Source organism: Microtus oregoni, unplaced genomic scaffold (genome assembly GCF_018167655.1).
Source record: "Microtus oregoni isolate MIOR12 unplaced genomic scaffold, Mior012 000062F_ref0000492, whole genome shotgun sequence".
Taxonomy (NCBI): domain Eukaryota; kingdom Metazoa; phylum Chordata; class Mammalia; order Rodentia; family Cricetidae; genus Microtus; species Microtus oregoni.
The window spans coordinates 5,027,266-5,049,797 of NW_024543872.1; the positions used below are offsets into that span (position 1 = coordinate 5,027,266).

Here is a 22,532-nt window from a genome sequence, read left to right on the forward strand (position 1 = left end):
GCAGGTGGATCTGTATGAGTACGAGGCCATCCTGGTCTACAAGATCTAGTTCCAGGACAGGCTCCAAGAGCTACAGAGAAACTCTGTCTTGAAAAAACAAAACAAACAAACAAACAAACAAAAAACAAAATCAAAATCCCCTTGCCTCAACCTCCCGGATTAGAGGCATGTGTCCCTAAATCCAGCCAATAAATAGATTTCAGCTTTTCTAAATAACACTGAGCAATCTTACATAACTGTAACTGACTATAACTGTTCTCAATGTCCCCTTTGCTAGCTCCCTGCAGTGGCTGAGTTCTCCACTAACGAGACCATGGGCCACTCTGCAGACCGACTGGCTGCTGCTTTTGCTGTTTCTCGAATGGAAAAGGATGAATATGCACTGCGTTCTCATAGTCTGGCCAAAAAGGCACAGGATGAAGGGCATCTTTCTGATATTGTACCCTTCAAAGTACCAGGTAAATGGTGAGACTTTATTTATTTTTATCTTTATTTTTTTTATTTTCTTTATTTTTATCTTTTGTTTTATGTGTATACCTTAGTGTTTGTATGTTCATCATGTACATGCAGGTGTCCAGGGCGTCAGAGCCCCTGGAACCAAGGTTACAGGTGATTGTGAGCCAACTGATCTGGGTGCTGGGAACAAATCTGGATCATCTGCAAGAGCAGTAAGTGCTCTTAATGATGCTCAATCATCTCTTCATCCCTATACTAAAAACCTTAAGTGATAACTTCTTAAAGACAGGGTCTTAGTATGTGACCCTGGAAGCCTTGAGCTCACAGAGAGGCCTGCTTTTAGCCTCCCTGGAGCTATGATTAATTTACTTTTTAATAAGTATAATAATTGTTTCCAAACTACTCAGCTTTTATTCTTTTTCCATTTTTGTTTTTCAAGACAGGGTTTCTCAGTGGCTATGGAGCCAGTCCTGGAACTCTCTCTTTAGACCAGGCTGGCCTGTAACTCACAAAGATCCACCAGCCTCTGCTTCCCAAGTGCTGGGATTAAAGGTGTGCGCCACCACCACCCAGCTCAGCTTTTTTTTTTAAAAAAAAAAAATATTTATTTATTTATTTATTTATTTATTGTGTATACAATATTCTGTCTGTGTGTATGCCTGCAGGCCAGAAGAGGGCACCAGACCCCATTACAGATGGTTGTGAGCCACCATGTGGTTGCTGGGAATTGAACTTAGGACCTTTGGAAGAGCAGGCAATGCTCTTAACCTCTGAGCCATCTCTCCAACCCCCCAGCTCAGCTTTTATTCTTAAACATAGACTCAATTTCAGATTTATGTGGTAACACAGGTAAGCTTTAAAAAGATTTTTGCTTCGGAAGCAAAGGCAGGTGCATCTCTGTGAGTTTGAGGACAGCCTGGTCTACACGGGTCTGCAAAGCAAGTTCCAGGACAGTCAGGGCCACACAGAAAAACCCTATTGCGGAAACTCCCCCTCCCCCAAAAAAAAAAAAAAAGAAAAGAAAAAAGAAAGGTATTTTTGTTATTTTCAAAACAAAGTCTCATATAGACCTGGTTGGGCTCATATTATGTTACTGAGTCTGGCCTTGAACTCCTGATCTCCTCTGCCTCTTACCTCCTAAGTGGTAGGATTGCCTGTACATGCTACCATACCCAACTTTAAATTTTTATAAGTGCTACTCCTGGAGTATCTCTCTCTTTTCTCATCTCTGTGTGTGTAATCTCGTCTTGGTAATCAGAGAAGACTTTCTTTTAAAGATTAGGATGTATAGCTCAGTAGTAGTGCTTGCCTCAGGACAGTCAAAGCCCAGTGGGGTGGGGGTTAATCCCTAGAACTAGAAAGAATAGAAAGGCTTTCTTCATAGTTGACAGATAATATTTACATTCCATTTGTTAGGTTTTTAGTAATATGTATGTGTTTTTGTGTGAATATATGAACATGCATGTGGATTCTTTAGAGGCCAGAAGAGGGCATTGGTTCCCCTGGAACTGGAGTCATAGGCAGTTGTGAGTTGCCCAATGTGGTTGCTAGGTACTAAAAGAACAGCAAGTGCTAACCATTGAGCCATCTTTCCAGCCCCCCTGTTCTTATCATTTTTAAAGCATATTGCTATAGAGAAGATATATAATGCTTACAATTTCTTAGAGTTAAAAAATTATTGTCGTTATAGGAAAGGACACAGTTATGAAAGATAATGGGATCCGACCTTCCTCATTGGAGCAAATGGCCAAACTAAAACCTGCATTCATCAAACCCTATGGCACAGTGACAGCTGCAAATTCTTCTTTCCTGGTAATTGTCAATACTATTTGTGTTTAATAGAGGCTTTTCTGTGTTCTCAATAGAAGAGTTTACAACAAATTTGCTTGTGTGTGATTGGAGGCTTAAAACAAAGCTATTCACTGTGAAAAAAAATGTTAAAGGAAAATCATTTCAAAAAAAAACAAACCACAAACTGGGTGTGATAATACAAACCTGTAACCCCAGCATTGAGGATATAGAAGCTGAAGGATCAAGAATTTACAGCTAGCCTTGGTATGCAAGACCCTGTCTCAAAAATCCAACAAATAAAGTTTTGCTTTGAAGATAAGATTTCCTTATGTAACCTAGGTTGGCCTCAAAGTTACAATCCTGCCTCAACCTCCCTGGTGCTGGAATTACAGGCATGTACCATGTTTGAACACCAAGTTGAAAATAATAGTTTTAAGGACTTAGATCTCTCACTGTACTGATACAGAAGCTATTCTTTTTTTAAAATTTATATTTATTGAGCTCTACATTTTTCTCTTCTCTGCTCCCCTCCCTGCCTCTCCCCTTCCCCTTCAATCCTCCTCCAAGGTCCCCATGCTCCCAATTTACTCAGGAGGCCTTGTCTTTTTATACTTTCTACTTCCCATGTAGATTAGATCTATGTAAGCCTCTCTTAGTGTCCCCATTGTTGTCTAAGTTCTCTGGGATTCTGGTTTGTAGGCTGGGTTTCTTTGCTTTATGTTTAGAAACCACCTATGAGTGAGTACATGTGATAATTTTCTTTCTGGGTTACCTCACTCAAAATAATGCTTTCTAGCTCCATCCATTTTCCTGCAAAATTCAAGCTGCTGTTATTTTTTTTCTCCTTTGTGTAAATGTACCACATTTTTCTTATCCATTCTTTGATCGAGGGGCATTTAGGTTGTTTCCAGGTTCTGGCTATGAGAAAAAAGGAAGCTGTTCTTCTTATGCCCTTGACCATTTATCAAACTTGTATTGCTTATGCTGGGCACTGGGAATGGAAAGGACAGTTGTGATACAGTGAAGTACTATGGTGGCTGTACATTAGCCACTGAGGATGTCAGAGTGGCTTCTCAAAAGAAGTACTAAGTGGATTTGGTGTGTGGCATGTATGTGCAGTGCACATAGAGGCCAGAAGAGACATTGGCTCTTCTGGAACTGGAGTTACAGATTGTTCTTCGATGCTATGTGGAGACTGGAAACCAGAACTGGCTCCTCTGGAAGACCAAGTTCTTCTAACCCCTGAGCTGTCTGTCTCTCCAGCCTCAGTGTTTCTTTGACAGTATAGCTAACCAATTACTACCACCACACTCAGCAGTGACCACACTGTTGTAGTATCCATAAACCCATTTTTTTGTTTGCTTGTTTTTTGTTTTTTCAAGATAGTTTCTCTGTGTAACAACCCTAGCTGTCCTGGAACTAGTTCTTATAGACCAGGCTGCCCTCGAACTCTCAGAGATCTGCCTGCCTCCCAAGTGCTGAGATTAAAGGCATGTGTCACCACTGCCCATTTTTTATAATTTATTTAAATTAATTCTATTTACATTGGTATGAAGGTATACTAATGAAGGTATCAGATCCCTTGGAACTGGAGTTAAAGACAGTTGTAAACCACCATGTGGGTGCTGGGAATTGAACCTGTGTCCTCTGGAAGTGCTCTTAACTGCTGAGCCATTTCTCCAATCCTCATAAACCATTTTTTTTATGTATAGTCACTTGTGTTCTCAGACTTTATGGCTACCCTACTGGTGGCTACATGCTCTTTTTAGGATTGCTGAGTTTTTAAAAGGGATGTATAATTGAATGTGACAGAACTTGTCTTGATTTTTGTATATTAAATGGACTGGTTTCATTTTCTTTTGAATTGTGGAGGACGTTCTTTCTTCCTTCCTTTCTTCTTTCCTCTCTCTCTCTCTTTCTCGTTCTTTCTTTCTTTCTTTCTTTCTTTCTTTCTTTTTTTCTGTTTGGGACAGTGTTTCTCTGTGTAGCCCTGGCTGGCCTTGAACTCACAGAGATAAGCCTCTGCCTCCTGAGTGCTGGGATTAAAGGTGTGACCTCCACTACCTGACCATTCTTTTCTTATTGAAATAATGGTAAAGGGCTTTTTAAAAACAAACTCCAGAAGTGTTTCTCTCTCTCTCTCTCTCTCTCTCTCTCTCTCTCTCTCCCTTTCCCTCTCCCTCCCTCCCTCCCTCCCTCCCTCCTTCCTTCCTTCCTTTCCTTCTTTTTCTACTGTGTATGCAGTGTTCTGTCTGCAGGCCAGAAGAGGGCACCAGATCTCATTACATATGGTTGTGAGCCATCATGTGGTCGCTGGGAATTGAACTCAGGACCTTGGGAAGAGCAGGCAATGCTCTTAACCTCTGAGCCATCTCTCCAGCTCCCATCTTCCAACTGTTTTGAGGCTGGGTCTCTTTGTCATTTGATGTTATGTTTTCTGGGTTCTTTTTTCCCCCTTTCCTCTTTTGGTTGATATGAGGTTTCACACAGCCTCAAAGCCACTATAAATTAAAGGCTAATCTTGAACATCTTATCTTCCTGCCTCTACCTCCTGGGCACTGAGATTATAGGTGTGCACCACCATGCCTGATTTATGAGGTGTTGGGAATTGAACCCATGGCCTCAGGCCTGCTAGGCAAGTACTTTACCAACCAGAGCTACATCTGTAGCCTACACACAGTCCTTTTAACTTAGAGAAGAAAGCCCGCTGCTCCACATTTGCTCCTGTTGTGCGATATTAGTTTGGAATATGTTACATTTGTTTATGCTGTGGAACATTTGTTTAATGATGAAAGATGTGCTGCGTTCTTTTATGCTGCATTTTTTTTTAACTCTACGAAGCTGTGTTACTTTGCCTGTCTAAATAAAACACCTGATTGCTCTAATAAAGAGCTGAACGGTCAATAGCTAGGCAGGAGAGAGAAATAGGTGGGGCTTGCCGGCAGAGAGAATAAATAGGATATAGATATGATAGGATAAAAGGGAGATTATTGAATCTACTCTGAAGAAAGAGAGGATATAGATATGATAAGATAAAAAGGTAGATTATTGAATCTACTACTAGCTTTAAATATTTTACATTGGATTGGACTTATTTGTATATTGATACAAATTTGAGATTAATTTTGTTAAAACATACTGTACATACATTTCTAATCTTGTTCAAGGTATTGTACCTGTACAGCTTCTTTAACAAGGTAATGCAATTTCTAGTTCTTTAGAGTTATTACCAACAATTTAGGATAATAAGGAAATGCAAATTAGTCACCTATTACAATTAAACTTATAGTCGTATTAGGTATGTTTTCAAGGTTAAAAGAGGTACAGTTTAGATAGATCATCTTCAAACACTTCAGAGATCTATAGATGTTTAATAACATAAGTTCTTTTGTTTTGTTTTTGAGGCAGGGTTTCTCTATAGCTTTGGAGCCTGTCCTGGAACTAGCTCTTGTAAACCAGCCTGACCTTGAACTCACATACATTCCCTCCTTTTGTTTGTGTTTTTAGTCTTTGGGCATCAAGACAACACTGGGTTTTTGTGACGCTAAGAAAGGGTCTTAGGGACCCCAGACTACAGTGCAAACAGCTGGCTGCTGTACCGAATTTTCCACACTATGATGAGTCTCTGCATTTGCTTCCCCAACAAATGGGAAGATGGAAATGGTTCAGAAGAGGTGAGTGGGGAGAAGAGGAAAAAGGGGAAGGAGGCATGAGAGGGAAAGAACACGAGAAGCAGAAAAAGAAGTGGGTGGCGCATGCTTGTACCATCAGTGCTCAGGAGGCTGAGGCAAGAGGATTGCTGTGAGTTTGAGGCCAGCCTGGGCTACAGAGTAGGACTCTATCTCAAAAACCTGTGGGAGAAAAGGAGAGAGAAAAGATAGATAGTTGAAGGCTACCTGTCCAGGGACGGGATAAGTGGCTGACACTGAGGCCCGCCTGGCCCTGACTGGACATCTGGGTCACTTTTGCCCCTGGCCATAGGAAGATGAGTTTGGGGTCCTCTGGGTTCCGCAAGTACCATCTCAGGTTGGTAGCCTCCTCTGTCTTGAGGAGAATGAGGTTCAGGGTGTCCCTCGGCATTTGCAGCTGAGAGTCCAGGGTCAGGGTTGCAGGAACTGCAAGAAAGTAAGAGACAGGGGCTTGAGAAAGGGCCTCAGCTAGCAATTCCTCTTCCTCTCCTCCTGAAGCCCGCCTCTCCACACCATTCCCTGCATAACTTCGCAGAACTTCATCCTTTGCCTTGCAAGAGTGTCTGAAGATGCCTACTACACCTCAGCCTTGTGGACACCACCATCCCACCCCCCACCGCCCCGAGAGCTGAAGCGGCCCAGGACTTCCATTTTCCAGGGACTTGGGGCTGCTGAAGCTCCTTCAGGCAAGGTTCCCCTCAGCCCCCCATCTTTGCCCATGGACCTTCAGAACCACATTCTTTAGTCTCAGTTTTCAAGTCCCAAGCTCAGGTTTAGTGTCTTTCTGTGACAACTGGCCTTTCTTTTTTTTCCTTCCTTCCTTCCTTCTTTCTTTCCTTCCTTCCTTCCTTCCTCCCTCCCTCCCTCCCTCCCCCCCCTCCTTCCCTTTCTTTCTTTTACCAGCCAGAGGAGAAACTGGGCTTGGACCAGCTGCCAGAAAAAGCAAAAACAAACATCCCCAACAACCCAGGATGTGTTTCTTTTCACTTTGCAATGGATACTAGTCTCCAAGTTCCCACCCTCCTTACCAGGTGGCAGCAACTGGCAGTAGCCAAGGGCAGCACCGTGGAAGCTGAGACACATACAGGAACTGATTTCTGGTCTGTGGCCAAGGCAGGTAGGATAGAGGGAGCAGAGCATAGCATTCCACTGGTAGCCAGAGCGGCAAGTGCAGAACTTTGTCCTGTTGTGTTTGACATAACATTCTGTGACAGAGAGACGCAAGCAGGCTGAGAAAGTGAGGCTGTGGGACCAGCAACTGATTCCTGAGAGGTCTCAGGTGGCTGACACTAATCTTGAGGTCCCAGGAGGTCAGTTCCACCCACCCAGCCACCCAAGAGGACTTCCTTTGCACCCAGGACTCAGAGCAGCAGAACACGCTGGACGGGGGGGACACCAGCAAATTTCCCCACGCTCTGTCTGCCTCTTGTACCCTCTGCTCAAGTTAGAACACTGAGGTGTGAACAAGAAGGGAGGGAGATAAGGAAGGGGCTGGGCCAGGGAGAATGGATCCTGCTGCAGCCCTCAGGGAGAGGGAGCTAGGGAGATCGCTGCATCTTGGGCAAGCTGGCTAGCTTGAGAGTTGGGAGGCTGTGTATCCTTCCCACGGAGCCCCTTTGCCATGCAACTGCTACCTGTTGTTAAGCTGAGGGCAGTAAGCGTTCTTGGGGGAAGGGATGTTGAAGCAGTAAGAAGAGACAAGTTCTCAGGGAGTTCCTGTGGCCAAGGTCTGTTTGAAAATTCCAGCTGCACATAACTGGAGAGCAGTACGGATTCTATAGAAGCAAAGGGCACAGCGGAGAAGAGGCAGTGAGGCCCCAGGTGAGGCCCCTTTGACTTTGCAAACTCAGCTGGCCATTTCTGGGGACACAAGCAGATGTCATCTCCTGGAGCCAGCCTAGGCACACACAGGATGCTGGTCAACTCCAGCCCCTGTCCTAGCAGAGACGCATTCTGGTCCACGGCTCCGTGCCATCGTTGCAAAGTGGCACATGCCTCCCCAGGCCTCCCTCCTTAGTAGCTGGTATAGGACTATCTGGTCCTCCCAGAGCCTGTCCTTGCTCAGCCCTCCTTAGTAGCTGGTATTGGACTATCTGGCCCTCCCAGAGCCTGTTCTCACTATGCCCACCTTGTTGCACCCCCTCCTGTTCCTTCCTTTCCTCATCCTTGCTCATCTCCACCAGCCCCCCCCCCCCCCCGCTCACCCCCTACTCCATTGTTTTGGTCCAGTTGCTGCCCAGACTTCTCTCCAGATGGTCTGAGTTCCTGGAAAGAGACAAGAGGAAAGAGATCTGAGGAGAGGCTGCTCCCAAGTTCCTCCCAGGGCACCTCAGGGACAGCCAGGCTTCTCTGGTATGACTTGGTCCTCTTAGAAGATCTTTTTTTGGGTTGAGGACAAATGTAAATACCTGGATGGAGAAAAGCCACTCAGAAGAGGGAGGACAAAGACACTACCAGGGACCCTCATAGGGCCAGCAGTCCCATCCAAAACCAGGAACCAGGCACACCCTGGGAGTCAACATGATTTGCTTAGCTCCTTCCTGAATCTACCTCTCCCTGGGCCTCTAGGCTAACTGAAGTGGCTGGGTCCAGAGCTCCGACAGGGAGGCAAGGGGCCTGCAATTTAACCCACTCTTTCCTCTCAAAATCTCATGTGCCTGTGTCTCTAAAACTAGATGGCAACACAGGCGTGCAATCCTAGCACCTAGAAGGCTGAAGCAGGAAGACTTGCAGCAACTTCAAGGTCAGTCTAGGCTATGTAGTGTGTTCCAGGCCAGCCAAGGCTACAGAGTGAACCTTCATCTCAAAAAACCAGTAGCCACCACCCCCAAAATAAAAATAATAAAACCAGAGGAAACTAGGTGTGGTGGCTCAAGCCTGCAAACCCAGCACTTAAGATAATGAGGCAGGAGCATCCCTTAAGCTCCTAGTTCAAGACTAGCCTGGGCACCAAAGCAGATCTACACATAAAATGAAAGCAAATAAAACTTGGTGGATCCATAGATATGGCTATAAAATAAACAGATGTAGATAAGGACAGGGTATAGATAAAATTCAGAGAAAGCTACAGATGGAATTAAAATCTAGGGGTTGCAATAGATTTGGAGATAGGAGGTGTAGATAAGTAGATCGTGATATTGCTACCTTCCTTTGAGAAAACAGATTACACGGCGCAAGTTGAGGCCCTACCACTTCCTCCCAGACTTTCTCCCTCCTCTGTGCCAATACGCTTCCGACCTGCGACCTGCAAAGATCTTCCCCTCCTTCCACTTTAAATTGCCGGCACGGCTGGAGAGCCTTTATCCAAAGTGCAGCAGGAGACACAGGACTTCGCAGGGACTCAGGTAAAGACATGGCAGTGTCCCCTCACCCTGGACAGGAAGACTGGCTTCTTGGGGGTCTTGCAAGCTCGTTCCTTCCCTCCACCTGTCCTCTCATCCCACACCCTGTGGTCCCTCACAGTCAGAGGCTTCAGTTGTGGTCTCTGCAGATCTCCCCAGGGTCCTTACCCCACTACTTACTGACTGGGCTGTGGGGACAGATGCTGACTCCAGCTCCAGCAGAGGAAGAGTCATGGCCAGGAACAGCTGGGAGAGAGCTCGAGAGGCCATGGCTTGAAGGAGTTGTCCCTAAAAGCCTCCTGCTGTCCCATGATGCAAATTTCTTGCTGGGAGCTGGCAGGGCTGGCACAGAAGGAAGGGAAGGAAGGGTGACATCCAGGCTGAATCTACAGAGTGATTGCCACGGCCTGTGATTCAGTCAAATACGGTCACTGGGGCTACCTGGACCCCACGTGGCTCTGTGAGAGGAGTGTTCCTGGATTCCCCAAGGACTCAAGGAGGAAGGGACACAGACCCCAAGTCACAAGAAACAATGGGTCACGGAGCCAGGTTCAGGCATGCTCCAGGGGGCTAGGATACTTGGATCAGTTTGGAATTCCTCCAGGAAGCTAGATCTTTGATTCAAAAGCCAAGATTAGAAAAGAATATAAAAGGGGGCCATGACAGGCAGTGGTGGCACACGCCCTTAATCCCAGCATTTGGGAAGCAAAGGCAGGCAGATCCTGTGAGTTCGAGGATGGTGTGGTCTACACAGCGAGTTCCAGGACAACTAGGGCTACACAGAGAAATCCTATCTCGAGATGACTCAGAGGGTAAAGGTGCTTGCTGCCAAGCTCGACAATCTGAACTGGTCCCTGGAACTCACATGGTAGAAGGAGAAAACCAACACCTCCTGTCCCATCAAAGACCCTGCCTCAGTCCCCTTTGCTGGTGTGTAAGTGGAGACTATTCATTTGTTTCCTGGCCACCCAGACCTGAATAATCACACAGAAACTATATTAATTATAACACTGTTTGGCCTATTAGCTTAGGCTTCTTATTAACTAACTCTTACATCTTAAATTAACCCATTTCTATTAATCTATGTATCACAGGGCTATGGCCTCCCGGTAAGGTGCCCGTGTCTGTCTCCTTGGGCAGCTACATGGCATCTCCCAGACTCCACCTACTCTCTCTATATCTCTGTTTAGATTTCCTGCCTGGCTTTACTCTGCTAAGTCACTGGCCGAAATATCTTTATTCATCAACCAATAAAAGTAACACACATACAGAAGGACATCCCACATCGCTGGTATGTCAGAATACTTCAGGCTGGGTAGTTTTGTAACAAAGAGATATCTATTCAGCTTACTGTCTGGGGTCTGGGAAGTCCAAGACTGATAGAGGATTACCATGAGGTTGAGCCCAGCCTTCTGGATTACTGGTTTATTAAGAAAGGCTACAGACCAGCCAGATGGAAGGCATACATAGCAAAAGGCATGTGGAAAATGGACTTGTTTAGCTGGGCAGTTGTGGTGCACGCCTTTAATCCCAGCACCCAGAAGACACAGTCAGAAGGATCTCTGTGAGTTTGAGGCCAGCCTGGTCTACAGAGCTAGTTCCAGGATAGCCAAGGCTACACAGAGAAACCCTGTCTCAAAAAAACCAAAACCAAAAAAAAACCCATAATAATGATAATAATAATAATAAATAAAAAAGATAAAGAAAAATTGGCTTGTTTCAATGGGCAAGTCAAACTCCCTCTACCTCCACATGGACACCAATCCAGAAGCACTCAGGACTTCCCAGCTTTGAAATGTACATGGAAGCTTCATCATATATACATGATTGACTATTTTTGTTTGTTTGTTTGTTTGTTTGTTTGCTTGAGAGATGCTTTCTCTGTGTATCCCTGGTTGTCCTGGAACTCACTATGTGCACCACATTGTCCTTGAACACAGAGGTCTTCCTGCCTCTGCCTCCTGAGTGCTAGAGCAAAAGGGGTGTGCCACCACCTCCTGGCCAGGCAGGATAAACTATTATTCACTGAACCTCCAACTCTTCTCTGCTCTCCAAGTTGGGCGGGGAACCAAGTTGAAATTTCCAAGACTCTAACCATAGAACTGGTTCCCTGGTAACCTGCCCGTCACACTGAGGCTACCCAGGAGCTGTATCCATCACCTCAATAGCATATGAAAGGACGTGCACACAATGGGGATTCCCAGCATTGTAGGAGCTGTGTGCCAGGAAACTAGGTAGATACCAATACAGTGTGTGAGTATGTGTGCACGCGCGCGTGTGCGTGTTATGTCACAGGGAGCAATTCTTTCAAGGGCTTCCTAGAGACAGGGAAGTGGTGGTAGCTATAGCTGGCTATGAGGCACTGACTTCAAATGCCTTAAAAAGAAAAAGAAAAGATTATTTCTAACACGTTGCCAGGCTTGATTTTTCTTAGAGGAAAAGTCAGACTGCCAGATCACACATTTTCAAGGGCTGTTCCTGTATTGAGAGTTTAAAAATCAGCTTTTCAAATCAGGGTTTCACTGGACTTGATTGTCCTGTGGCTTTTTGTTTTGTTGCTGTGGCTGATTTCTTTGTTTGCTTTCTGTTATGTTTGGTTTTGAGACAGGAGCTCACCCAGGCTGACCCTGAACTTGTGATTGCGCCTCCTACTTCATCTTCCCAAATACTGGAATTACCCCAGGATAAACTGACGGAGACTGTTGGATACAAGACATTCAGATTCATAATCTATTAGGGTGTGGTGGTGTGTTGAAGGAGCTGTGGGCCTCTTCCCACAGCCCGGCTCCTGGCTGCCAGCTAACTTATGCCCCGAAATAACAACACACAAACTGTATTCATTTAAACACTGCTTGGCCCACTAGCTCTAGCCTCTTACGAGCTAATTCTCATATTTTGCCTAACCCATTTTTAGTAATCTGTGTAGCACCAGTCTTACCGGGAAAGATTCAGCATGTTTGACCTGGCGGCTTGCTTCATCGTGTCTGCCCGGGAGAGGGGAGCATGGCCTCTGAGCTCACTTCCTCTTCCTCCCAGCATTCTGTTCTGTTTACTCCACCCACCTAAAGGCTGGCCTATCAAATGGGCCGAGGCAGTTTCTTTATTAGCCAATGACCTTCCTCCATCAAAGCATGGTGGTAGATGTCTATAATCCCAGTGTTCAGGAGGCTGAGGTAGGAGGGTTATGGGTTCAAGGCCAGTCTGGGGTATATAATGAGTTCTAGTCCAGCTTTGGCTACATAAAAACCCTGTCTTTAAAATAAAAAAATAAATCTAAACATTTAAAAACAACAGAAAATTCATGAGTCCATAATGACATTAAACAAATACAGATGGGGTGGGGAGCGCATAGGAAGTTCCTCGGAGAAGAAAGCCAATTAATGAATATAGATAAAAGGAAGAAGGCTAGAAATAGAAAATCGCCATTTGAGAGTCACCACGGGAACAATTGAGCCAGGCAGAAATCAGCAGCAGATGCGAACACAGTGGGTACGGACAGCTGGGTGACAGGATGCAAAGAAACATAGCAGCCGTCACCACCACTGAAGAAGCCACCATAGCCTCGCCAAGGAAGAGACAAACAGATGCCAGGCGACACCCAATGTGACATGCCAGTCTCCTCCAAAAGGAAACAAAACTGAAAACATAAGCCTGAATATGACGAAGAAACAATACAGCAAGTTGTTTGTATGTGCTGGAAATGTGAGGTGACTCTGGGGAAAGATTTGCCTAGACTTCAAAAATATCAATGTCAAGAGAGACAAGGAAAAAAAAAAACCAAACCAAACCAAAAGACTGTTAAGCGAAAGCCGAGAGACCTACTGGCTAAAGTCAGGAGATTATCCTTGATTGGATTCCAGGTCTGGAGAATAACAGCCTCCCCAGGGACATCTCTGGAAATCTGAACTTAGGTAATGGTATCAGATTAACTGTCATTCCCAGCATGGATAATTACATCGTTCTGACAGCAGCAGATGCCCTTGCCAGTAGCACGTGTATTATGAAGTGATTGGTGTGAGTTTTGGTTTTTTGGATTTTTGTTTTGTTTTGGTTTTTTGAGACAGGATTTCATGTAACTCAGGGTGACCTCAAACTCAGTATGTAGCTAGGGATAGTCTTGAACTCTTCCTGATTCTTCTTCTGCTTCCCCCCTCTCCCAAATGCCAGGATTATAGGTATGTGCCACTCTGCCTGGTGTAGTGTGAAATATAAGATAGATTCACTTATCTTTCGGGTGAGCAAGAGAAACAAAGGGGATGAAGTAAATGTGGCAAAGGACTGGGGAGGAAGGCAAAATGTTTCAAATTAAAAACAAAGACCAGGGCTAGAGAAATGGCTCAGTGGTTAAGGGCACTAACCGCTCTTCCATAGGTCCCAGGTTCAAGTCCCAGCACCCACATGGCAGCTCACAACTGTCTGTAATTTCAAGATCTGACACCCTTACACAGACATACACCAATGTACATAAAATAAAATATTGTTTTTTAGAAAGTGAAGACCACCAGGTGGTGGTGGCATACACTTTTAATTTCAGCACTCGAGAGGCAGAGCAGGCGGATCTCTGTGAATTCGAGGTCAGCCTGGTCTACAAAAGCTAGTTCCAGGACAGGCACCAAAGCTACAGAGAAACCCTGCCTCAAAAAACAAACAAAAAACAAAAAAAGTGAAGACCATTACAGTATCAAAAATATTTCTACAACCAAAGATAATCAACTCTGTGGTGGTTTTTGTCAACTTGACACACACAGGAGTCACCTAGGAAGGGAGACTTCCGGTGGGGAATTGCCTCCATCAGACTGGCCCATGGGCATGTCTATATGGCACTGTCCTGGTTGATGACTGATGTGGGAGGGCCCAACCCACTCTGGTGTGCTGATGCCACCCCTGAGCAAGTTGTTGTGAGTTGTATGAGAAAGCAGGCCGAGAGCTGGTGAGATTGCCCAGTGGGTAGAGGTGCCTGCTGACCATCTGAGTTCAATCCCCTGGATCTACAAGGTAGAAGAGAGCCAGCTCCTTCACACACACACACACACACACACACACAGTAAAATGTAATAGAATATAAGAAAGAAAATGGAGCATGAAGAGTAAGCCAGGAAGCTGTTTCCTTCTCGGTCCCACCTCCGCTCTTGCTTCCTGTTGGAGATCCTGCCTGACTCCCCGAAACAATAGACCGAAAAGTGTAGGATGAAGGGTCTTAACCCTTCCATGTTGTTTTCGCTCAGTTCCCATCATAGCAACAGAAAGCACACGAGGACACAGTGCCAATGGAAACCTACGTTTTTCAGACAATTCCATATGGAAGGATGAAGGCAGCATCAAGTGAAAGATTGAAAACCACAAGGGAAAAAACTAATAGATTTGAATTTAATAGACAAAATTTAAATAAAATTCAAAGCAGAAATAGCCGTGTATAATGGTACACACCTTTAATCCCAGCACTCAGGAAGCAGAGACAGGCAGATCTCTGTGAATTCAAGGCCAACCTAGGTTACAAAGCCATTTCCTGGACAGCTAGGGCTACACACACACAAACCCTGTCTTGAAAAACAGAAAACAAAACAAAACAAAGAAAGAAGGAAGAAAGAAAGGAAGGAGGGAGGAAGGGAGGGAGGGAGGAAGAAAGCAGAAAGAAGGGGCTAGAGAGATGGTGAAACTGAGCACACGTGCCTTAGGAGATTGCTATGAGAACTGAGTTAATATATATGAAACATTCACAGGGTATAAAGAGCTATATTTGTATTTAGCATCAGGATTGTGTAAGTGTGGAGAAGAATAGACAATGTCAAGTTAATCAGAGAAGACTTTTTCAAAAGCAGGCAATGTCAGAAGAGAACATTGAATGTGGGGACTGTGCCAATAAGTAGGGATAGGACACAGGAACGCCATTTAGAGCGAAGGACAGAGGGGCGTGGGTTCTCCACTAGGGAGAGGCAGTTATGTAAGACCTTTGGGTTCTCTCTGGAGAGATGGCTCAGCATTAAGAGCATTGGCTGCTCTTCCAGCGGTTCTGAGTTCAAGTCTCCATAACCACATGCTGGCTCATAACCATCGGTACTGAGCTCTGGTGCCCTCTTCTGGCCTGCAGGCACAAATGCAGGCAGAACACTGTACATAATAAATAAATAATTTTTTTTTAAAGAGTTCTGGGTTCAGGGAGGCCGTGTCCTGGCTCTGTCTGAAAGCTTCCAGAAGGAAGTGGGTTGAATAAAGATGGAAGAGTACACCTCCCCCACAGCATCCCTTCTGGGCCCTGGTTCGCCCCATGAAAGGTGGGTGGTCAACTGTGAGAAAAGACCCAGAGATATGAACTTGTTTTCTCTCTTGGGACACTCAGTAGAGCTGAATTGGCACCCAGATTTCCTGGTGCCCTCTCCAAACCAAACTGCAAAATGCACACAAACTTCTTACGATGTCTATGATGCCTCTCAGTGTGTCTCCTGATTATAATTTCACTATTGCACAGGGCTCCATTGTAGTCAGAGCTGCATTGTGTTCAGCGTAGGGTGCCGTGCAAAAAAAAAGAGCCTTAGACACTTTAGGGTGGTGATAACGACTTCAGTATCAACAATTAACCCGTCCCAGAGAACAAATAAGCTTGTGGTGATTGGTGGTCTGTCTTGTCCTTTCAGTGTGCTCCTAGAAAGAAATGAACCCTGTTGCCTTGGCAACTCTGTTTAGAGACCTGATAATTTGAGAATTTTCCAAGCTTGGGGAGGAAAGAAGATCAACAGATATTTAGGCTTTTTCCCATCTAGCTTTGGGGTTTTTTTGGAGGGTGCGGGCTCCTCTCCAGCAGGCATTGCCTTCTCATCTCCGCCTACCTGGACATAGCTTCCTTCATATTCAAAGAAAAGAAGTGGCCATGTAATGCTGCTGATGGAGGGGAAGAGCCTCTTTAGAGGGGCCTGAGGAGAAAGAGATAAACGGGGGTGCTGTGTTCCAGAAGGCCTAGGCTGTATCACACCCAGATCTTCTCCCCATTGCTGGACACTCACAGGCAAGGACTGCCCCACGGTGCCATGCACCAGGGCCTGGGTGTTCGTGGTCTTCTCTCTCACCTGCTCCACCAATGCCTGGACCTCTGCGAGGTTATCTGGATGGGACAGGAGGCATCCGAGTTAAAAGGATGATCTATGACGCTGTTTTTCCTGCCACCCTGGGGTCCTGCCAGGACACTCCCTCTGCCCCTCTCTTTTATATCGACTTGACCCAAGCCAGAATCATTTGTGGAAAAGGGGACTTCTATGGAGAAAATTCCCCCTTCCAGAATGGCCTGCGGGCAAGCCTGTGGCACATTTTCTTGATTGATTATTAGTGGGCACAGCTCACTATGGATGGTGCTGTCCCTGGGCTGGTGGTCTTGAGGGCAATAAGAAAGCAGGCTGGGCAAGTCATGAGGAGCAGACAGTAAGTAGCATTCATCCACAGATTCTGCTCTGGGTCTTGTCTCTAGGATCCTGCCCTGACTTCCCTCAGTGATAGACTTATAAACTGTAAGGCTAAAAAAACAAACAAAAAACCTTCCCTATCCAGGCTGGTATTGGTGTTTATCACAACAGCAACCCTAACTAAGACACCCTTCCTCTGACAAGGCACCCTGAGACTCGAAGTGGCAGCCCCTCTAAACCGCTGCTGCTTTCAGCGCCACTGGTCCCATCTTCCCGCTCACCATCCAGGGTGAAAATGAAGACCACGGTGTCAGTTTCCACAAGGGATGGCAGAATGGCAGTCAGGAAGTCCTCCTGGGCAAAAGTGAACTTGGGACCCTGGGGCAGAAGAAGATAGGGGAGCTCCTCCCAGAAGGACGCTCAAGAGCACAGACTTGAAGACCTTAGGAGACCTTAGGGGGACATCTATTACAGTCCTTTGGACTTCACTTGAAAAGAACCAGTGTTCAAAATGGTAGCATTTTTTTACCAAAGGTGACGTAGCAGGTCAGTAGATTAAAGCTGAGTTTTTGAGGGTAAATCCAGAGCCTTCCATACCGCAGCGCTTTGAGGCTCCAGGCTGTTTACCCCCTCATCCTCCCTCCATCCCAGACCCCACCCCTCTACTGCCCTCTGCACACCCATGAGTTCTACAGCTTCCCAAGTCCTGTCCTCTTCGGACCTGGTTGGTGAGCTCTGCCTTCTGGTTAAACATGTCATTGTGGTCACCCATGAGAAAGCCACGGACATCTTGGAAATCTGGGAAATTTAAGATGAGAGAGAAAAGAACAGTGGGCTTTGGAGGATAGAAAGGTTCTAATCCAAGGGTTGTCATGGGTCAGGAAGTGGGATGTGTGGGAAGCTACAATTAAAGCACTGGGGTGGGACCTGAGAGATCAAGGACCGAGGTGGCAATTGGGGCTTCAAGTGATGAAAGCATTTGACCGAAATGCCTCTTTATGTAGGGCAGTATGGGCGGGCACTGGAGAACCTCGGTGGGGGCAGGGGTTGTGGGAAAATGCTTTGCTAATGTATCCCAATGGGCTGGGAGAGCATCAGGACTAGGGCCTATCAGAACCAAAGGTGTGGATGCATTCTACCCCATCCATGATGGCGATGATGCCAAGGGTCTGCCAGCCAACTAAGTACACTCGGCCTTTCTTCTCCAGGCTGAGAATGAGTCAGAGGCCAGGACACGAATGACCACCGTGAAAAGAGGCCGCAGAATAACACGAGAGTAAACACACCCAAGACCTTCCAATGTGCGGACCCATCACCCTTGCCACGCTAACACATCTCACAAAGTATCCCCTACTTTCAGGATGCCCTCTGCAAACACACAGTCATATACCTGGTGCTGACTTGTTTCATCAGGGTGGCAACTTTGGAACTTTGACTGTAGGTCACCTGATGAGCCCGCTCAAATGTCCTCAGGATGTCCCGAAGGCATCTGGAAGAAAATTCACTAGCTCCTGAGAAGGGCATGGTGCCCCCGCCCCCAAAAGAGCTAGGTACTCCTACCCACACCTAGGGGATGTCACAATTCCCATTTTTAAAAGGTTTTGCTAGTCCATTCTGGAGGAAAGCAGGGGAAGGAGGAGGGAGAAAGATCCCCATTAATAAGAGCAGAAAGGATTCTATTAAAAAAGGGCTGCAGTGGGAAAAACAAAAGCCAAGAGGAAGGTGGACTTGAGCATTCTAGAAGCTGGGCCAGAGACTCTAGTAGGGAAAGGAAGTCACAGCAGGCTGGGTTCTAGCCTATGTGAGTCTTAGGAGCTAGGACCTCCCATCTCTTCCCCCGTGTCACCACGGTGTGGATCTGATGCCCAGCTTGTCTGCTTCCTCCATACCTTTTAGAGGCCACCACACCCTGGTCCACAGTCCTATGGGCCGCTAGCAGCAGGGTTTCCAGCAGAATCTTGGTGGTGCTACCGCCTTTCATCCGGGAAGAGCCACTGAGCCCCTCGGGCTAAGGAGGCAATGACACTAACTGGGAGAAAGAACAACCCAGAAGTCTACCAGTTCTCCAGTTCATGACCCCTGAGCACGGAGAGGTATTGGTGATCCTTCGGGTGGAGTGTGGTTGGTGATCCCTGGGCACGAGCGTGTTTGGGGGTCCCTATTAGACACTCACTCTGATTAGTGAGTTATGAGCGCATCTTTTCCTGGTGGCCTTAACTGTGTTTATAAGGATGGGTGCTGTCTCTTGTCAATTGGGTCAAGGGTTTTCAGAGAATACTTTTCGTTGTTTTTCTTTTGCTTTCTTCCTTTTTTTTTTTCAAGACAGGGTTTCTCTGTGTAATAGCCTTCACTGTCCTAGAACTCTTTATAGACCAGGCTGGCCTCGAACTCAAAGAGAGTCCCTCTATTTCTGCCTCCTGAGTGCTGGGACTACAGGTGTGAGCCACCACTGCCCAGACAGAGAATATTTTTATTTCTGAGAACCTTCCCCACCATGTTTTATGGTAGTCTGCCATTCCTTAGTATCAGATTTCCCATGCTCTGGACAGACACGTGGAACAGACACTCGGTGGTACAGATTTATAACATAGTCAATGAGGTCATTGCCTCCTATGAAGACAGGGATTATCTTCCAGTTGTTCTCAAAGTCTATTGTCTGAAATGAATAGAAAACCAACAGGGTCCAGTTGGAAACTCTCAAAGGGGCAGCTCCGCCATGCAGCAGAGAGCTCAGACTTTTTGTTCGCACACTAGGATGTAGGTCTGTTTTCCACTGCCCTCGTAGCGGGAGCTCCCTGAGTTTTGCTCTCAGTCTTCAGCATGGCAAGGAAGTAGGTGGGAGACAGGAAAATAGGTCCTGGCCCTGGGAAGGGAAGGTTGCTCTAAATCTTCTAAAACTCTGCGGTTTTCAACTGGCTTCACAGCAGACAGACCATCTTCCATTAAGAAGAAACATTCCTAACTCAGATAAATTAAAGTTAAGGCACCTGTGAAAATTCCAGCTAGGGCTGAGCATAGTGGGTCATGCCTTTAGTCCCAGCACTAAGGATGCAGAGGCAGGTGGATCTCTGAGTTTGAGAGCAGCCTGGTCTATAGAGCGTTCCATGACAGTCAGAGCTACATAGAGAAACCCTGTCTTGAAAGACCAAAACAGAAAAGAAAAGAAAGGAAGGAAGAAAGAAAGAAAAGTCCCAGCTAATAGCTGGTCAGAGCAACACAGCGGTTCAAGAACATGACCAGGAGAGTTTGCCGCCTCTAGACTCCACCCTCCTGCAGGAGAGCTAGAGACGTGTTTGACGGCATGTGGGCACATACATTCCACATACCACGGCCCAAAGGTCTCTGCGGCACTCACAGCCTCTGACATTGCCTCTGGCCCACACATGCTCCACTTCTCTGGCTTCTGCTTCCAAATGAGGAGGAAGAAGAACGATGGGAGGGGAGAGACAAGATGCAGGGAAGCTTGAGAAGAGACACATTCTGAAACTCTCCCGATGATGGAATTTTGGGGGGTACATTACATCACATAAAAATAACCAATCTTGACCCCCTTTTTGTTATTTTATCCACCTGAGACCACCTCCCTAAGCAGGTCTGCACGGAGCCTGTGCCCCTCTCTTATCCGAGAGAGGATCTTACACTCATCTATTAGAACCCAGCTCAAACACCTGCCTCCCTTCTGAATTCTCCCAAGCAGGGGACCTGTTCCCGTCATCCCCTCCTCTGCTCTGTAATACGTAACTATCTTTACAAAGCACGAGTCAGCTATTTTATGATCTTGATCCCTCAGTGTTCGTTTCCTCTTAAAAACTGGAGGATGGGACTGTGTTTTACTGTCCTCACGCATCTACAGACCTTGGCCGATAATACAAGTTTACTGTGTACAGCCGGCTAATATAGTGAACGGGAACCCTATTTGCCAAGGAGCAGAGGTACAGGGTTCAGATCTGCTAGAAACCTGGATCCTATGCGTCTCCTCTCACCTTACTACTGACTTCCCAGTGTCTGTGGATCCACCTTCCTGCTCTAGGGAGTCCCACCTGATGTGCCCAGACTCATCGTGTCTGCCCTCATCAGGCTCACCAGCTTTTGGGCCTGGGTAGTTAAGTCCCTGTGGGAACACACAGTAAGGAGCTGAATGAGGACCAGAGACTGAGGGCAACATAGCAGACAGTAGCACCTGGCAGTCAACTTTGGGGGTCGGCAGGGCAGCCCCACCACACAGAGCTCCTTCTCGACCCAGGCTCCGCTGGGGAGGACTGACAGCTGAGAAGGACAGACGCTTGCACGTTTGAGGGGTTGACTCTCAGTGAGTTTATTTATCAGGTCGGTGTATTTAATGATAGACTTCCAGTTTCTCTTCCCAGCTAGGCTTGTTCAAGGCAGATAGGTCTCATGTAAATGTTTTATGTCATGTGCCGCTCAACTCAAGCCTATGTTAACAGACGCCATGGCCCTCCCTCCCGACAAGGTGATCTCAGTTTAAAATGATGACAGAGCTGGGAATAAGCTCAGTGGCCGAGTGTTTGCTTAGCATGAACAGCCTCCTCCTCACTGTAAAAGAAAAACTGTAACACGGAGATCAACCTTGCTTATGGAAAGTCATCGTGGGTGCAAATAAGACTCCAGCAGCCCCTTGAATATGAGCTACTATTCTGCTGGATAGCATGGGTTGGACTCCCAGGTCTACCCATGACCACTTCTCTGAAATCTTTACCTGACAAACGCAGTACTTTCCTTTATACAACTAATCAGTGCCTTGCCTTCTACAGGCATTGAGAGAATCAAATGAGGGTCACATAAAGAATGTAGTGCCTAACACAAAGCAAGCGTCCTTAGAGTAATTTCCATTGTCACTAGCACATTCACCACCTGCAAAGGTCCTCCGGCACCATGCCCAGGCAGTATGCGCTGTCCTCCCTCTGCCTTAACTACTGGCCCAATTGTTCTGATCCTGGCCCCAGAACACTGGGTGTCAGAGACCTGGGAGGGGCCTTGGAGTCAGTCCCTCAACCTGCTTCTCATCTGTGGATGTGATGCTATCAGGGCAGCCCCTCTGTCTTTGAACCCGAGTTTGGAATGGGTACTCCAAGGGCTCAGGCTTAGATTTGAGTCACTGGTAAAAACACAGGCAATAATTCCTCTGTGTTGTCCGTCTTAGGGTTGCTGTGTGGGACACAAGGATGCCAGCCATGAAGGTATTCTGTAACGTGGGCACTGCTGTGTGGGACACAAGGATGCCAGCCATGAAGGTATTCTGTAACATGGTGGGACACAAGGATGCCAGCCATGAAGGTATTCTATAACGTGGGCACTGCTGTGAATACAGGAAAGGGTGTGAGCAAGCTGAAAATGAGGCCTGTATGACCCAAGGCCAGATCCTGGGGTCAGTTTGCTGTACCTGTTCAGGCTAGATATTTTTGTGCTGTAGTTTCAAGTGTATAATATGGGAACAGCTTCCCTGCGCCTGCTTTTCTCTGCCACCCAATGTCTTTCCTGAGGCCACAGACTCAAGGCCATGTGAGCCACACTTACTGCGGTCACTCAGGTCCTTGACTCTGACCGTCCACTCTTGCATGTCTCCGTGATCTAATCATGGTAGAACTGCCTTTCATCTGGCGCTACCAGCTGAAGAGAAATTCTGTAAATGTTAAAGCCAGTTTGGGCTTGGAAGTGGCAGGTCACTAGCCTTTCACCCCTATGGCCAGCAAAGAAAGAAGCGGCCTTCAAAGTCATTCTCAAACCTGTTAGGCTTGGCATGAGCTGTCTTTCCTATGGGGAATAAATGCGAAAGTTACTCAGAGGAGGCCGACAGCTCCAGGAGAGCCTTGAGAGCTAGGAAATCACCAGGGAATCTCGGGATG

The 22,532-nt window shown here is 46.5% G+C and overlaps 1 protein-coding gene and 1 pseudogene across 1 annotated transcript in view; one reads left to right on the forward strand and one right to left on the reverse strand.

Annotated features, from left to right (window-relative positions):
- Window positions 1–6,579, forward strand: part of LOC121439668 — a 36,472-nt pseudogene extending 29,893 nt beyond the window's left edge.
- Window positions 1–22,246, reverse strand: part of LOC121439607 (glucokinase regulatory protein-like) — an 82,953-nt gene extending 60,707 nt beyond the window's left edge. The window contains exons 1-9 of the mRNA XM_041640148.1: window positions 22,204–22,246; window positions 20,657–20,802; window positions 18,558–18,676; window positions 18,059–18,157; window positions 17,783–17,877; window positions 17,390–17,469; window positions 16,950–17,046; window positions 16,276–16,373; window positions 16,102–16,185 (exon numbers count right to left, since the gene is read on the reverse strand). Coding sequence (XP_041496082.1) covers window positions 16,102–16,185; window positions 16,276–16,373; window positions 16,950–17,046; window positions 17,390–17,469; window positions 17,783–17,877; window positions 18,059–18,157; window positions 18,558–18,676; window positions 20,657–20,802; window positions 22,204–22,246 — 861 coding nt within the window. The remainder of the gene's footprint in view (window positions 1–16,101; window positions 16,186–16,275; window positions 16,374–16,949; window positions 17,047–17,389; window positions 17,470–17,782; window positions 17,878–18,058; window positions 18,158–18,557; window positions 18,677–20,656; window positions 20,803–22,203) is intronic.
- Between the last annotated feature and the right edge of the window lie 286 nt (window positions 22,247–22,532).